The 18730-nt window shown below is 32.7% G+C and overlaps 1 protein-coding gene across 3 annotated transcripts; it reads left to right on the top strand.

Annotated features, from left to right (window-relative positions):
• Window positions 1-165: 165 nt before the first annotated feature.
• Window positions 166-18611, top strand: LOC148621693 (lysosomal acid glucosylceramidase-like). 3 transcript variants are annotated; one of them, XM_088576328.1, is made up of 10 exons: window positions 166-257; window positions 4576-4785; window positions 5087-5227; window positions 6078-6211; window positions 6518-6690; window positions 7425-7662; window positions 8167-8394; window positions 10131-10294; window positions 15263-15370; window positions 16000-18611. In XM_088576328.1, exons 1-10 carry the CDS (start codon window positions 209-211, stop codon window positions 16103-16105), a joined length of 1551 nt encoding a protein of 516 aa, XP_088432454.1. In that variant the 5' UTR covers window positions 166-208; the 3' UTR covers window positions 16106-18611. The 3 variants fall into 3 exon arrangements, with proteins under 3 accessions (XP_088432454.1, XP_088432456.1, XP_088432457.1); XM_088576330.1 differs by having other exon boundaries at window positions 203-309; XM_088576331.1 differs by lacking the exon at window positions 166-257 and adding an exon at window positions 3470-3632.
• Window positions 18612-18730: the final 119 nt, after the last annotated feature.

Here is an 18730-nt window from a genome sequence, read left to right as displayed (position 1 = left end):
AATTCAATATTCCGTTCAATCTTTTCCCCAATATTATAGAAAAAAATCTTTTATCAAATTCCTTTGTTAATTGTTAAATATAGGAAAAAGACGTCCAAGAAAAAAGGTTATTGAAGAGTAAATCAAATAAATTATATCATCAAGTCATTTTGTGTATTGTGCAATCCATGACTTAGGACAAGTTAGGTAGTCCCTAGCAGATGACAAGATGGGTGGAAAAGATATTCTGTTTATTTTGAACTGCATATTTCCAATCGGTACATGGTTGATTCTCATATAATACTTATGTATTTTCAGTTATAGTAACAGGTTCTTATGTTTATAATTCGTGACTATCAGGTCGCTCTGAATTTTCGTGAGCATTGCCATTGGTTTGGACTTGTGATCACCGAGCCCGAGGTGGTCAATACAAAAAATAAATCCAGCGCCGAATCCGAAAAGGGATTAGACTTGTGGCTTATCTCGCTTGTCCCAGAAAAAAAAATTCGAGCCCCTTGTGTTATCATTAGTTATCACGTTATAAGTGCATGTGAAGAAATGGTCTACACTATATGCATGTTTTCATGTACATGACATGTGTCCTATGAGTATGATATCAAGGATGCTCTTTGATTAGACCTACCTATCTTCCAGACTACACTACACTCAGTGACTTGTGTTTCTCTAACACTCAAGTTGGAGTTTTAAATCCATGTGAGTTGGTTAAACACAGTGTCAGGTACGAGGACACCATTAATTTCGTAGTGCATTTCAACAGACTCATCTTGACATATAAAAAAAATTCCACCGCTACAAACTCAATAAAACTTCACCTATATGGAAACAAGTATAAAAGCAGATTTCTATAAGAGTGCCAGAAAAATTCACCATCATTTTTTATTTTTAGCAACTTTGCTTCGGAGACCCCATAGACACGAAAAGTGACCACTGCCAAATGTCCTAAATTTTTACCTTCTTCCATAGGACCAAATCACAACTTCCACAGTCAAGGGGTATTAATTGTGATCTCGTACCAGGCAGTCATATTTTTTTCACAGTGTGTAATTAAGTGTTACATCTACCCATCTTGGACATCATATATTCAGGTTGTTTATTGTGTATGGAGAATCAATGACCTGGATGTGAAATCGCCCAGCACAGTGAAGTTAATCTAATTGATCTCTGCGGTCAATATGGACGTTAGTACCCGAGCTCCCAGGTCATTGATTCTCCAAAATTCATTTAGGACCGCTGAAAATCACTAGGGAGTCTGGAGGACATGTGAAAATTCTTAATCAAATCGCTGAAATCGATACTAGTTGATTTGTCCAGGTTTAATCCAAGACACAATAAAACAGCGGTTGAGATGATTAGCATGTGGTATTAAAGATTGACATATATTTATACCATGAAAATTGTAAAAAAAATAAGTTATTTATTGTTGATACACACTTCATAACTGTCCTGTATTTTGTTATAACTAATTGCAGTCCATGTGATGACCAGACAGACATCGGAGACATAGTAAACAATGTGTTCATTTAAATTTCTAAAAATGGACAACTATATATGTGTGAGGTTCGTCAAGGGATTATTTTTATACGGGAGTAAACACAGGTCAGCATCAACATCTTGTAACTTATATATAAGCTATTAATAATTGTTACTGACTATGTTCCCAGTCCTTATATAGGGCTTCTACTTAACAATTCTTGTGTACGCATTATATAGATGTCTTGGGACTTGTAATTAGTATCTTTATTTCTGGAAAAGCTTGTCAATTTTTAAAGAATAATCAAGGGAACCAAGGTTATAGTGGTAATCAAAAGAATGTAATCCAGGGACAAAGACCATACATGGAAAACAGACATACACAACAAAAGAACATGAAGTAACTAAAATCATACATACAAAGTAACAAAAGCAAATGAGCAACTTGGACTCCACTGAAAACTGGAAGCATAGACCAGGTGCACCGGTAGGGTGAGCGTCCTCTGCTTTTCGAGAAACACCTACCAAGTTGCTCATAAAAGTCAAGTCCGGGTAGACAATCGAGGAAAGGAAAACTATGGCATGTTGAATAAATCAGTTTTCATGGCGCAGATGGATACACCATAACGATCCACGAGTTCATGATGAAGGCCATAAAACTTCTGTAGTGATGACTTCATTCTTGTAGCAACATAACCCAGTTCCAGAAGCCTATTTGTTAGAATTCTAGCATGATACAAAAAGTCTGCATAGTTTTGGCAAGCTCTGGCACAACATATGAATTGTGATATAAACTCTCCAAACGCAGGTGCTGAAGGGATGTTGCCTCAGATGAAAGGAAAGTTGACTATTCTGAATGAAAAGTCATTAGGCTTGTTGTAAAGTTTGGTCAATAGTTTTCCTTTACCATTGATCTGACTAAAACTATCAGAAACTAAAAGCGTCACTAGACTGTTTTTACAAGTCTGTCACTCAAATCAAATTACAATAACAAATACTTTCAAAGGGTTTTATTTATATTTATAAATAGTAATTATCAATTTACAAACACAAAATTAAAATAACAAAAGATTGCATTATTACTTGATAAAAATATGAAGTAATGTTTCTACTCATTGGATGTAGCTGTAAATAAAAAAGCAACACATCAACAAATAATAAATCTGTACAAAATATAAAAAAAAGATGATGCCAAATTTTTAATGACATGGCAATATTTTTTATCTGAACTGGAGTGCTATGAATTACATGAGAAACAGAAACACAATATACATCATATCTTACAATTAATTCCCTGTTATGCCATATTTAATTTTACGCCTATTGCAATATACAAACAGGTGGTGTTGGCTAGGTGGAATCTGGGTGGTAAACACTCAATATGTTGGTGTAACACCAAGTTTCACTCAGGTCGGACCTGAGTGTTAGAGAAACAAATGTCGCTGAGTGTAGTGTACATTATGCAGGTCAGGGAGAACCACTAATTGACATATACAAGGATAGACCAATTGATGTTTTATTAACTGTTTTCAAAATTAAATCTTTGTGTGAGAACTGTGCATCACTTTTCAAAACAAACCCAATATATGACCCTTACTGAGCTAAAAAGTATTTTCTTTTTGTGGAAGCATGCTGCATTTCTCGAACCATATTTATTTTGTATCAACTGTTTCATTGACCTTCAATAATGATGATCAAGTATTCAAACAGGGTCAGTATGTTCCTGTTCAAATGAACAATACCTGGCTCTTACCTGTTGAGTTAAAACTCATGTTCACTTGACCACACACATTATTTATTTCCATTGACAGGTAATTAGGGTCAGTTTTATGGAAAAAATAATAATAGGGGAACATACATTGTACAAATGCAATTTTCATTTAAATGCAGCATGCTGTGTTAACATCTGGAACCTGAGATGACAGGAATGTTGTCACACTTTTAGCATAGTTTCCTGGAAAGAATGCACCATTTTCAATTAAAGATGTTTTTTGAGAAAATAGTGAATTACCTTTTAATTGAAAGGCCGGGCAAAGGTGGCCAGTCAGCATTTTGTTCAGTACTTGTACTGGACATGAACTGACTGCACCATTATTTGCATCTTCACCTGGTGAATTCTGCTGGGAAGATACTTCAGATGAAACTCTAGTTTTGTGAAAAAGGTATTTGTATCCTTGTATCCTATCCTTGTACTATTCTTATACATCAAATGGTGCAAATTGTATGATAGTGAAAAGGACACTTTAGTGCTCTTAACTATTTTCCTGCTATTTACTAATTATTTATTTTGATTGTTTATTTCTCACCTGGGCAAGATACACACATATTTTCCATAACCTTGGTACTGTGAAGCCTTTAACTTTGAACAGTCCACATTCCACAATTCAAATAATGTCAAACCAGATAAGGCTTTCATGCAAAGGCAAGTCTTAATTTTAACAAGATCGATTGGAAATTAAATTGTAAGGATTGTTTTTTATCTTGACCAAGTTGTGCCTGCACAACAAACTTAAGGGCAGTTTACACTTGTTCGTAAACCACTTTGCGGTTCTTGGAGCATGAATTGCCTTCAAGTTGGTTATTTCGAATAACTTGGTCAAAAACAATCCTTGAAGAACTGAAATTCCCCATAGGTCTTACTAATCACTTGAAGTGTTTCCATTATTGAACATGTTTTAATGTTTACTATAAATTCCAATGACAAATTGTGAGAAAATAAGAGTGCATATCATAGCAAAGTTTTGAACATTTTCATATTATTTTATTGGGACAAAATGTACGAAGGTGATACATTAATGATTAACAGAGAAGTTTACAAACTATGTATTTTTGATAATATATCTCTTCAGAACATTTTACAAAATATAAACAATTACCAAATACTACACAGCTAGATCTAATATTGGTTGAAATTAGATGATTTAAAAAAATCATATTTTTTTCAAATGAAAATAAATGGATTTGAGAATTAGTTTTAACTACGATTTTTTTCCATTTTTTGAATAACCTTGAGAAAAGTATGTAAAGTACTAAGATGAAGAATGTTGATTTGTTTTTTAACAACAAGAAAGCATGATTGATTTTAGGAAAGATTTTACCTTTCAGTACTTGGTCTACCGACTTTTTGTAACAAGAAGACATTTGGAGTGTCCAGTTCTTTTGTTTGTGCCTGTAATTCTACTTACTGTGATTACCCTGAGCAGGTGTATAAACGAGGGAAGTCTGTCTATGCCCAATACCAGTCTGCAGCTCAAGGGGGACGACTCACTCAAATTATATATTATTTTGAACAAATGGCAGCTGTTGATACCAACTGTGAGTACTATGTAATTTAGTTTATAATCTTTCTTTTATGGATTTTTGTGTAGAATTTTAGCACATAAATATTTTACAGTTATTTGCAATCCCTCTTTTTAATTTTATTTTATTGAAAAATGAAAAGTTGATTTGTGGATGATAATTGAAAGCTGTGACCTCTTAAAACTGGATCAATTGGGAGTTGTACTAGTACATGCAATAAACTTGATCTTATTTGGTTTCCAAGTATTTCAATACTTAGAGATAGTTCATTTTATTTTTACTTACCTATATACATTATGCACAATACTTTCTGTAGTAATAAAGTTGAATAAGAATGTAACCTACCAGAAAGTGTTTGGGTTTGGTGGAGCAATGACAGATGCTGCTGGGATCAATATTGCAAGTCTTTCTAGTGGAACAGCTGATAATCTCATAAAAGCATACTATTCACATGATGGTTAGTAACAAAGAGGAAATGTGTTGGGTTTCTTAATGACCTTCTGCATGTAAGTGAAAAAACTAAGACGCAAGAAAATTACTGTGTTTTAACCATTATAAGGCACACAGTTTATATACTACTATGAACAATTTGCGGTCGTATATTGGTGTGGCTCTGTTGTTGGCCATGGACGCTTGGTTTTTGTGCAATAATTTTAGCTTTAGTCAGGAGATCTTTATAAAACATGTCTTTACAATAACTTGACTATTAGTAAATGAATCTCTTTGAAATTGTGTTTCCAGTTACAATATCAGGAAAGGAAGACTGGGATTGATTTTGGGGGTTGACTTGGACCTTGGAGGAATAAGGGGCCAAAAAAAGCCTTAAACAAGCATTTTCCTTATGTCAAAATAAAAACTTGAGTAAAAATGTATGGATATCATATACATTTTATTACAAGGTCCCATACCACAAAAGGAAGACTGTGATTGATATTTGGGGTTGTGATATGAGCCAAGTAAGAATAAGGGCCACAAAGGGGGCCAAAAACAAGTATTTTCTTGATAATCCAACTGTTTAGGGTTTGACCTGCATTTTATTATCTAATTTGCTGAAAACAATTATTCTGTTTACTTCTATAATTTCTGTTCCAGGCAACATGTCCTTCCTGAAAGAAACAAATATTTAAACTTTTATGTTGTATCAGTCATCTAAAAAGTTGAAAATGATAATAATGTGAAATGTCTACCACAGAAAGAGAAAATGGGAAAATCAACTTGTGGTATAGTGTAATTGCCCCCTGCTTTATACATGCAATAACTTGTTCTATTTTTTATACTTCTGCCTTAAATTTAAATCGTAATTTCAGGACTAGAATATAATGTTGCCAGAATTCCTATGGCAAGTTGTGACTTTTCAACTCACCCATACTCCTACAATGATAATGACAAGGATTTCAATCAAACCAAGTTTTCTTTGGCCATGGAGGATGTAAAATATAAGGTTAATTTTTTTTTTTAACTATATATCAGTTGAAAGTAAGACAGTTGAATTTTTCCAGTGTAATGATTTTTAATAATTCATATGTAAGATAACTTTTATCCTATCACTCTCAAGACTGTGTCCTTTAAACTGTTGTAAAACACTGCTTAAATTGATGAATAGTTGTTTTATATAACTTACAGTTTGTGATATTTATACCCTTTTGTTGAAATCAGTTGATCTCATTAATAACATGAATTTACTGTAGTTTTGTCCCTTGCTTTTTTCTCAATTCTGTTTAGTTTCTACATGCTATTTATTTTGCAGGTGCCATACTTGAAAAGAGCAAAAGAACTAAGTAACAGAACATTACTGATATTTGGAAGCCCATGGAGTGCCCCAGCTTGGATGAAAACAAATGACAATATGACAGGACAGGGCACATTAAAAGGGCAACCTGGAGGGCAGTTTTATAAGGCTTGGGCACAATACTATGTAAAGTAGGTAATAGATATGTGCTGAATGTCAATATGAGGTGCAGAAAATCTTACAAGGTTTTTGTTTATCTCCACTAGGAAGGAAGGATCTATATACAGATTCTCCTTCAGTAATGAATGGTTTAATTTATATCTCCACTCAAGATGGTAAATTTAAAATTTTCAACATGTGAGGTTTAGCTAGCATGATAAATTCTTAATTTTTACCTTAGAGAGTTGAGAAATAATTTAAATCAGGAATAGACCAAAGGGGAATTGGTTTCTTCCTTGAAATCTGTAGAAAACTTGAAAATTTAAAATGGCAGGAAAACTCTTGCAGTTTTAGCCCGACCTTCTGTCTTCTGTCTGTCACACTTTCAATTACACTTTTCTTTGGTTTATAGAAATATGTATATAGGAATTTTAATTGCCTACTTTTCTGCTCCTACATAAGATGATTTCATGTTTGGTGTGTATTGGTGCAATGTGAGTTGTTTTGTATTTTTAGTTTCGCTGGATATTGCTGCTTTAAGCATTAATAACTGATCTATCAGATTTGGATTTTTTTGCTTTAATTTGGCCTTTTGGCAATTCATTGTCAAGCATTTAAAAAAAAAAATGTTTTAAGGGTGTCATTGTTAGATTGTGAAAATGCCACTCAGTATTTAGTCCAGATTTGAAAATTGTGTGTCCTTGGTGTATTTTGAAGCTTTTTTAAAATACATTTCACAGTTCTACCTACCTTGTATTTTGTATAGATTTTTAGATGCATATGCTAAGGAAGGTTTAAGGCTATGGGGAATAACTGCCCAGAATGAACCCACTGATGGCAATATTGCAAACTTTACATTCCAAGCCATGGGATGGACAGCACAGACTCAAAGGGACTTTATAAAAAAGGATCTTGGTCCTGCCTTACATGAAGCAGGATATAAAGATGTCAAACTAATGGTTCTGGATGATCAGAGGTTATTACTGCCTTACTGGGCAGATATAGTAAGTATAGCATAAGTGTATGCTCAATAAGGTGTGGGAAAACGTGACAGGGTAGAGGGATGATTGTTTTACCCCTACTTTTAAGTAGATGTAAGTCAGTCCATTCCTCCATCCCGGCATTCCCCTGTTATTTCTGTTTTCTTCATTACTTACTACTGATTTTACACAACTTTTTGTGAAATTTGTAAATTATTGATTCAATGTGTTCTTATCTTATGTATTATCATATCCACATTTATGCAATCATGTTTTCCATCTATCACACTTTTCTGTAACAGATTTTTTCTGCTTCTGTCATAGGGAATGCTTAGATATTTTGTATATTGGTTTTACATGATGACTTGTATCATGTCTGCCCTTTCCAGGTTTGACAGAAATGGTGAAGTGGGGTATTCTTAGCACCATCTTGTCATTTTGAATTACCAGTATCTCTACAGTGCCCTTGTACATTTGAAGAATGGTGTGTTATATTAATAAAATAAAAAAGAAAATATTTTTTTTCAGATATATGAAGATGAAGAAGCTAGGCAGTACGTATCAGGTGTTGCAGTACACTGGTATCTGGATGGACTTGCTCCAATATCATCTTTGGATCTGACTCATAAGAACAACCCAGGTTTCTTTATTTTTGGTACAGAGGCCTGTGTAGAACATATACCATTGCTGCCTCTACCTGTAGTTTCTCTTGGGGATTGGGGAAGAGCTCAGAGATATGCTCATGATATCATTCAGGTATGTTAGAAAGTTAGATTGTACATCTGTTAAATTTTAAAGTAGTTTTCTAGAAATAATGTCTTTACCCTACCTGATGCACCCGTTTTGTACTCCAAATTTTGATTGAGTATTAAATGCTTATTTAACTTATTTAAAAGTTTTTTTTTTATTTTTTATTAATACCTACCCAATCCTCTTCATTTTGGATTGTACATTAGGCTTTACTTAGGATTGCTGTTTCTGTCTGTCAGTTGCCATTGTGTTGATATGGCTCCAACTCCAATCACACTCTGCCATCTTCTTCTCCACTGGTTTTCTACAAGTTTCTTTTGGATGACCTCTATTCCTTTTTCCTGCTGGTGTCCACCTCATTGCAGTTTTTTTTTAATTGTTGTTGCCTATTTTTTGGCATACTAATGCATGTAGAATGATTACCCGGTATACATACACATAACTTGTCCTTTTAAGGAATTCTCCCTATTATGTGAAAAGGGATTATGATTCCAGTTGTACCGGTCTGGCTTTACAAGTTTTCCAAAGCTTGTCAAGGGTTGTTGTATTGTTTCTTTCCGCTTATCAGATTTTTTCTTGTGTGTCTAATTTTCACTGAGTTTGCAGCTACATAAAGAATTTTAAGAAAAGACACAGCAAATATTTCCCTGAAAAGTTAAAGTATTAGATCTTAAAAAAAAAGAGAGAAATTGGTGTTAAAATATAATGTCCCCCTTCCCTTCTGGTCTTTTTTTTTCATAAAGTATACTTCAAAAGGCCAATTACAGGTAAAATTGTTTTACTTAGTAGTATATTTTGACACCCTAATAAGGAATCAATTTGACACATGAAAGAATGCCAGTACAATGTATTAAATCTGTCAGCTTGGGTGCTGATCATCAAAATAGATTGAAAGAAAGCATGTGGCATCACACTTGTCAATTTATAAAGGATTTTAGTTATATGTCTTTCCTTACCAAGATAACATCTAGAATTACTTATATATATCATGTATGTACGTTAGATTAATTTAAATACCCCTTGCAGTGCCCCAAAATACCCAATTATTTTTCACATATGTCATGGTTCAATGTTCAGTGTGAAGTTACTTTCTATTTCTGGATTTCTTTTTAATTCAAGCTAGGAAATTTATGTACAATTGTAAATAGGAAGACTTCCTGATATAAAGTATTATGCATTTCCCTCTATGAATGTATAATTTGTCTTCAAAAACTTTAATACAGTGGAGAACAGTTGTGTGAAATAAGTTTACAATATTAATTCCTTATGATATAGGGAGTACATGTACATGGTTATTGGCAATACTGTCATTACTTTGTTCATCTTTCAAACAAAACTGAACATTATTAAAAGGAAAAATATGAATCATATATATTGCATATTTTGATATGCTTGCTGTAAATGTGTTTCAAGGAGTTATCTCTAATTAGCAGCATTAGAATCAAATATTTAGGAAGATCTCAATCCAAAAATAGAAGGATTTTACTATTTTACATTAGGCATAAATTTGTAATTTATGCACTCTGAACAGTAGTGAATGTATGTGAGCAACCATAGCCCACAATTGTATAAATGCATTTTGTTGTCTCTTTTTAAGTTTGTCTTTTCCTCTATACTTGATTTCTTATCTTTATCTTATAGCTTGTGGATACTGTATGTAGTTACATTGTATAAATAGACAAGTTAAAAACAGACACTAACAAAGGTATGGACTTCTCACAATAAAACATTCTCTCTTCTAGGATTTGAATCATTGGGTAACTGGTTGGACAGACTGGAATTTAGCCTTAGATATGAAAGGTGGACCAAACTGGGTTAAAAATTTTGTGGACAGTCCTATCATAGTAAATGCAGCCAATGATGAGTTTTATAAACAGCCGATGTTCTATGCAATGGGACATTTTAGGTATACCAATAAGGAAATTGCAAGAGCATTTCCATTGAAAACACTAAAATGTTTTTCAGTTATTTAATTGCTGTTGTATAGGTTTGTACTTGTTAATTTAAACTTGGAAAAATTTGGGAAGATGCACGTCTCACATACAATATGAATTGATATGTCAAGAACAAAAATCCAAAGAAATGCAGGTTTAAAGCAAAAATCAATTCTTATAATTTAGAGATTTATTCAGCATTTTTTGATAAGATTGTAAGATCATGTGCTTGATTTAAGAAACTTCAACCAACTAAAGAAAGTTGAGGTAGAATCAAAAAAAAAAAAAGGAAAAAACACTGAAACTACCCGAATGAGTCAACATGCACCCTGATTTCTATCAAAGCCTGTGAGCATCTTGGCCCGTGGGCATCTATTGAGTAACCTACCCTCTGCTTTTCTAGGTACTGCTTTGTCTATAGAAAAGGAACCTTTAATTAGAAAGTTAATCTGTCCATACAGTGAAGAAAAGCAAACAATAAATCTCTTTAGAAGAACTCATTTTAACTCACCTGGCTGTAGGCTATGTGAGCTATTGCCATCACTTGGTGTCCGTTGTCGACGTCGTCATTGTTGTCATTAACAATTTCTTCAAACATCTTCTGCTCTGAAACTGCAGAATAGATTTGCATGAAATTTATAATGACTGTTCCTTAGAGTATCCTGCACAAAACGACTGTTTGGATTTTTGATCGATAAAAAAAACATGGCTGCTATTACTAAAAATAGAACATATGGGTCAGACAGCAGATTTTTGCATATATCTGCAAAACTGTTAAGTTTAACCAAATTCTGACATGGATAAAAGTATTCAGCATAATGTGATCTATCTGCGTTCAAATTTTGGTGATATCTGTTGACCCATGTTGGAGTTATTGCCCTTTTTGGTTGTTTTTTTCTATTTTTAATGTTGTTACTTTCAAAAATCTTCTTCAAAAACTACCATACAGAATTCAATGAAAGTTGGTATTTTTGTTTTCTAGGGTATCCTTAACAAAATGACCATTTGGATTTTGGATTGGTTCAAAACATGGCCGCTGTTACTAAAAATAGAACATAGTGTTCAGACAGCAGATTTTTGCATATATCTCCAAAACCTTTAGGTTTAGCCAAATTCTGACATTGGGAAAAAGTATTCAGCATGATGAGATCAATCTGCAGTCAAATTTTGGTGAAAATCTGTTGACCCATTTTGGAGTTATTGTCATTTTTGGACATTTTTGAAACCACTATACACAGGGTTTATATGGGTCCTTGAATCCTTGGAAAGTCATGGAATTTCATTTTGAAAATTAAAGGCCTTGAAAAGTCATTGATTCCTGTATTTTTGCTAAAAGTCCTTGAAAAGTCATAGAATTTTATTCAAATGACATATTGTTTTATTAGTTGTTGAAATAAGCAATCTACAGTCTTCTGTATCTCAGGTTCAGGAAGTTAAGTCAAGAAGGAATAATCTGTAAGTGTTCAAGGACTAGTTTCCGTTTGTGAATGTCATAAAGGGAGCCATATTTAATCGGTGTCAAAACATCATGACCTTAAAAAAAAAATGCCAGAAAACTAATTTTCAACCCAAGTGGGTTGAAAAAGAATACAAGTGTAAGCTTCAGAGGGGAGGTGGTGCAGGAAAGGCTAGGTGCACAATCTGTGCAAAAGACATTGACATTTCAAACGTGGGGGAATCAGCTACGTTGGCCAAAACATATTGAAGGGCCGAAATATTCACAAAATTGGTGCTAAGTTTTTTATAGGTCAAAGCAGTCTAATCTGGGTAAAGCTGGAACTTAAGAAGCTTAGATTTTGCTCCTGTTAGAAGTCATGGTAACACATACCAGCTTTATGAATGTATTCAAAATATTTGCCATACATAAATATGCTTACAATAGTTGAAAAACTAATTGAAAAAAGATCCACAAGTGTTTGTGGTTTTTGGGTATGGAATATTTTTTAAAAATCCTTGAAAAGTCCCAGTAAAGTCCTGGAAAATTGGAACAAAAAAAGGTGTATGAACCCAGTATACAGAATTCAATGAAAGTTGGTATTTTTGTTTTTTAGGGTATCCTTAACAAAATGACTGTTTGGATTTTTGATCGGTTAAAAAAACATGACCGCCTTTACTAAAAATAGAACATAGAGGTCGTACAATAGTTTTTTGCATATATCTCCAAATTCGTTAGGTTTGGCCAATATCTTTCAATTGCTGAAATATCCTTATTATAAGGCTGACAAAAGTCTTTGAGGGATCAAAGTTGTCAGCCGACTACATGTAAGGGTTATTGCCCTTGAGAGGTGAAAAATGACTTTTTTTTTTTACAGTTTTCAGTCTATATGTAAACTATGATAAATAGAATGAAACTTTCAATTTCTGAAATTATTCTTATTATAAGGCCTACAAATGTGTCCAGGGATCAAAGTTGTCAGACGACTCTATATAAGAGTTATTACCCTTGAAAGGCAAAAAATTACGTTTTTTACAGTTTTCAGTCAATATCTTGAAAACTATAATAGATAGAATGAAACCTTCAATTGATGAAATGATCCTCATGATAAGTCCTACCAAAGTCTTCATGGAGTCATAATTGTCAGACAACTTCTTGTTAAGAGTTATTGCCCTTAAAAGGCAAAAGTTTAACCAGGTGAGCAATTCAGGCTCCTGACAGCCTCTTGCTACTTTTTAGCTCACCTGGCCTTGTGAGCTCTTGCTATCACTTGGCATCTGTTGTCATTGTCAGTAAACTTTTTACTTCAAACATCATCTCTGAAACTACTTCACTGATTTTAATGAAAGATTGCATGAATGGTCCTTAGGGTGTCCTGTACAAAAGTTTTGTTTGGATTTTTGATCTGTTAAAAAATGGCCCCAATATCCATTTATAGAACTTAGGCATAAAGCCCCTTATTTTAAGGTTATCTCAAAGACTATGAGGTATAGAGAAAAATGAAGGTGACCCACATTCATTATCTTGAATAACCCTATAAATGTCTTCATTGGTCAAAGTTGTAGAATTCTTTGTTAGAGTTATATTGCCCTTGAAAGGCAAAAAATCATATTTTTTTGCAGTTTTTAGTCAATATAATGCTTGAAACAATAAAAGATACAGATAAAAAAAAACCTTTTGATTGATGAAATGATCTTCACAATAAGTCTTTCAAAAAGTCTCAATTCATTCAAAGTTGTAGGATGACTCCTTGTTAGAGTTATTGCCCTTGAAAGCCAAATAATACTTTGTTTAGCTCACCTAGCTCAAAGGGCCATGTGAGTTATTGCCATCACTTGCCATCTGTAGTTGTCATTGTCATTTTTACTTTTTCAAAACCCTTCTCTTCTAGTAATACTGAACCAATTACAACCAAACTTAATATGAATGTTCCTTAGGGCTTTGTGCATAGAACTGATGTGGGGATTTTTGATTCGTCGACAAACATGGCAGCAGTTTCTAAAAATAGAACATAGAGGTCAGACAGAAGGTTTTTTTTTGCATATACAGTCACCCCTGCCGTTACAGTCAAGTCACCTCAAACAAGCAGTTAACTTAATTGAACCTTCATTTTCAATTTAGCCCTATAAATTCTATCTCCATTCAGCAGCCTCCTTTTGAACATGGTTAGTGGTCATCCATTTTAGTCCAAAAAAGACATTTTGTTTGTTTATAACAGTCATACATTTGGAACGATTTAAATCTACAGCTCGTTCACTGTAAAAAACCTGAGAATTACAAATAGTATTACAATTGTTTAAATGAGGTTGCCTAAGTGTCAGTGATTTAATGATTGATTGGCCTGATTGATATTGCTAATAAAAACAAATGCATGTGTAAAGTAAATGGAATTGTCAAATGATGTTGAAATCTACTTACTGATAGGTAATAAGTAATAAAATAATGTTAAATCAGTTTGACACAAAGTATATATATGCATCAATTCAACTGTTCACTTTGAACTTTGAAAATTATAGCATTTGACCAAACCTCTTTTGAAAGGTCACCTCTATTGACAGCTATTTTTTTTCCATTGCCCAAAGATGACTACTTAATAGATGTTAAGCTGTATCTAATTCTAATTTGTTCAACCTGTCATAGTTTTCCTTTCCTGTTTCGTCTACCCTGGACTTTACTTTTTTATAATTAACTCAGTGGATGTTTCTAGAAAAGCATAGAATGCTTATCCTACTGGTGCACCTGGTTCAGGCTCGCAGTATTTAGTGGAATCTGAGTCCCTCAGTCACTTTTGTTGCCTTGTATGTATTACTTTGGTAATTTTATGTTCTTTGTTGTGTGTGTGTCTATTATTCCATGTCTGGTCTCCATCCCTGAAACACATTCTTTTGATTTCCGTTAGAATCTTGGTTGCCTTGGGTTACTCTCTGACAGGGTTAATTTTTATCCAAGATGAACATGGCTGCTTTATGAAAATTGAATGTTGCTGATCAAGTCAGGTGAATGATTCATGCATTTTTTAGTCTCCAGTTACAGTTTTTTTTGCTATTATCTTGAAAAGTATAATACCACTTGGTGGGTTATTTTGGTGGATGTAAAACTAGGTAACTATGAAGTAAAAAAGTAAACATATTTTTTGCATATCTAGCGACTGTTGAGTGGTGCACTGTGTACTTAAGCTCAGAGTAAATATTTTTCGGAATTTATTTTGGTGTTTTTTTTTTTGACAGACCATTAAGACATGCTAAAATAGGACCTTGCAGAAATTACCTGCTAAACAGTAGATAGATAAAAAATTTCAGTTGACAAAACAATCTTTACAATAAAGCCTAAAACATCTTCATTGTGTCAAAGTTGTAGGAGCACTTCTCTTTACCTTTGAAAGGCAAAAAATGAACCAGGTAAGACTCCTCGGAGCCTCTGGTTTATTTAGTACTACCTTTTGATTTAACCTAATTTATACTTGTACATTAATATTTCATGGTACGTTAATTATGTATGCTTTCAGTAAATTTTTACCAGAGGGTTCTATCAGGATAGAAGCATCCTGTGGAGTATTAGAATGTGTAGCGTTTAAACGTCCTGATGATGGATATGTTGTCATAGTTTTAAATAGGTAAGCAATGAACTGTATCATTGAAGATAGAATAAGGGAAAAGGTCTAAAGAACGTGTTCAGAGAAGCTGTTTATAGTTGGATAAATTATTGGAAAGATTAAATATTAAACCAAAATACAATTTATGATCACAAGTTAATCCTTCAAGCAGTCTTGGCATGAGTAAATACATGTATGATCACAAGTTCATTCTTCAAGCAGTCTTGGCATGAGTAAATATATTTGGGTTATTCACAATAGCCAATTGATTTCTCTTTTTATTATATAGATATTCTCCATTATTTATTGCCCTTTTCAGCAACAAAAAATTAATTTGTGATCAGCTGATTGATATTTGTGCTGTGATGTTTTGGCAGGAGAAAGTCTGAGTGTGAAATTAATGAAAATATTTCTCATGTGAATTATAAATATTTATTACACAGGGAACATTTGATAAATCACTGCTCTACATTATATTTATTGTGCACTGACTATCACAGTTTTTATATTTTTCAAATAGAATTTTTTCCGGTAATGCATTGATAAGAATGCAGAGAAACAACAATTAGAGCTAGTTTATTGTGTTATAAGTTTTAAAAATAGAGTATATAAACTATAATTCTTGGTGTAACATGAACAGTTTTTTTCAGTGATTATAAAGAAGCAATGATGACCATAGCAGATGATGATAATGGATATATAAACCAAAAGATCCCACCGTTTTCTATACAGACATATATCTACTGGTCAGAATAGTACAGAATGTCTCAGAGTGAAATGGTACTTGGGTTTTATTGATCTCTGCCACATGGGACCAAAGCTAAAACTGTTGGAATTATTGGATAATACATTCTAATTCACATTTTAATGTTAATTGTTTTCTTCTTACAAAGATATTACTATTTAGTCTGGTTAAAGAAAACTCAGGGTTGTTTTTTTTTTAATTCTTTAGAAGAATTTGCTGAATAAATGACAAAACTAGTCATTACCAGTAAACATATAGCCAAGTTTTTTTGTCATATGTTCTTACCCCACGATATAGAGAGGAAATTTTCATGAACTAGTGTTTAGGTCATGTTTTGTGTGCAATACATTTTTTATAATGGTGCTATTTGTGTATTTAGGAGATAGAAAGTATATTTTTGAAAGAGAAATTTGCTTAACTTAGAACTGTTTAAAAGAGCAATCATGTATGACTGAAATTTTGATGGAATCAATTAAAAAGGTAGATTTAACCTATTACATAAAGAATTTTTTGGTCATCTTTCAAACTTGTGCAGATATATGTTTTGGTTTCTTTTTAGTGTTTGATACATTGAAACCTGTCTGATTCAATCCTTTTTTATTGAAAGATTTTTGTTGTTTAGACAGATTTTCAGTTTATACAAGTTTACCGGTAAAATGCATTGAAAATAACTTAATTGGACATAAAGCAATATCTGTTAAAAAAGATTTTCTATGTCTTCATGGCTTGGTTTAGACAGGTTTCCCATTTTTAAGTATTTTGAAAAGATATTTTGACCAAAAAAAAATAATGTAAAGATTTTTAAAAGTCCATTTCAAGCAGAAATAATTTGCCTGAAAACATGATAAATACAAAATAAGTTATCTCAGAATCAAGTTGGTGACCTATTTTTTTATTGAAATTTTCAAGTTTGTCAAAGAACCTTCCTGAAAAGATGGAAATTCTAATGAGCAGAAATATAAGGTATGACCTACCCTAGTGGTGCAACAACTCAAAGTACTTTGTTGGCATGATATGCATTTATAATTTTACTGAAGTACATGTGTATGTTACAGGGCAAATTGGAATCTAGGATGATCCATAATCCTCTTAGGGCAAATCGGAATTCCAATTTGTCCTAGTAGAAATTGGAATTCTGATTTGCACTGGTTTAAATCCAGTACAAATCAGAATTCCAATTTCTACTAGGACAAATTGAGATATCCCAATTTGCCTTTGGAGGATTCCGGATTGTCCTGACTTAAATGAGTGTACATTAAAAACTTATAATACATGTAAATAAAGAAAAAAACTGAAAATGTCTTGGTTATACATGTACAATGATAAAATAATTGTCTAATCATCTTTTATTAAAAAAGTATTTAAGATATTTTATTGATCCCAAATTGGATAATCCCCGTGACCTGACTTTTAATCCTTTGAACTCTGTTTAAAATTGTGGTCATTTATTATCATTAAATGGTAAGTGATAACATGGAAGACCATAAAAGATTGTTTTATGAAAAACTAGCGGAATATGAGGATAATTTGCCACAAGGACTGTCAACTTTCATCCATGTGCAATTGCAATGGCAAATGTAACTCTTTGAGATGTTTGTGTCGGAAATCAAAGCTAATATGTTCAACTAAATGCCACAAACAGAATCTTACTACTAAGTGTTGCAATAAGTAAAGTGTTTCTTAAGAAAATTTTAAAATTGTTCAAAATATTGAAAAAGTTGTGTTTTTATTGTTTTAACTTGATCACATATTGTAGCTCGATTGAATAAAATATTATTAAATGTAGTTTGAATTCAGTGTTCAAAAAATTTTATAGTTTAAAATGCCAGGACAGTCCAGAATCTTACTAACTTAAATTTCTAGTCCGATTCTAGATCCTACGAGAAATTCAGTGGGATCCGGATCCCCCTAGTATAAATCGGGATATCTCAATTTCTGCTAGGACTAGGACAAATTGAAATTCTGATTTGCCCTAGGAGGATTCCGAATCCTTCTGGATTCCAATTTGCCCTGTAACAGGTACATTTACAGTAATTCTTTTTCATCTGTAGTTAAATCAGGGTACTTCTGGTAGATTCTCTGTGTGCAATAATTTTGTATTAAATTTAATGAATTGTGATTAGGTTTGAGAAGGTCTTTTGTAATCAGTTATACCAATTTCAGATACCATGGAATATGAAGCAAAATAATTAAATAAAATTTGCTTAATGTATATTTCTTTCATTTTCTTCATACTGTCAACTTTTTTGTGGTGTTTCCATTGGGAAAAATGAAATAATTGTGTTAAAGCAGTAATCATTGATAGCATATCATCTTTTCTGAAATTGTGTAAATAAATGCTGATGAACATGTTAATAAAATACAGAATTTGTAAGAGAAAGCTGGTGATAAATTTTATGATTACAATATTTTGAGGACTATGGACAACAAGAACTGTTTTGGCTCCTCAGTATATAATATCTGTGATATTGATTTTGTTATATTTATAATAAAATGTATAGTTCAAACAAGCTTTTATTTTATTATAAGTTTTTTTTGTAATCGTGTAGCAAAAATTATAGCCAGACAGATATATTGTGTATTTCTATAGTAAGACAATATCATTACACTGTATAATGCAATTGCATTGTTCGAAA

Source organism: Perna viridis, chromosome 3 (genome assembly GCF_037379345.1).
Source record: "Perna viridis isolate PV_CMFRI_1.1 ecotype Kerala chromosome 3, ASM3737934v1, whole genome shotgun sequence".
In the NCBI taxonomy this organism is placed as follows: Eukaryota; Metazoa; Mollusca; class Bivalvia; order Mytilida; family Mytilidae; genus Perna; species Perna viridis.
The sequence above is the reverse complement of the archived record's forward strand: the minus strand, read 5'-3'. Positions and strand labels throughout refer to the sequence as shown.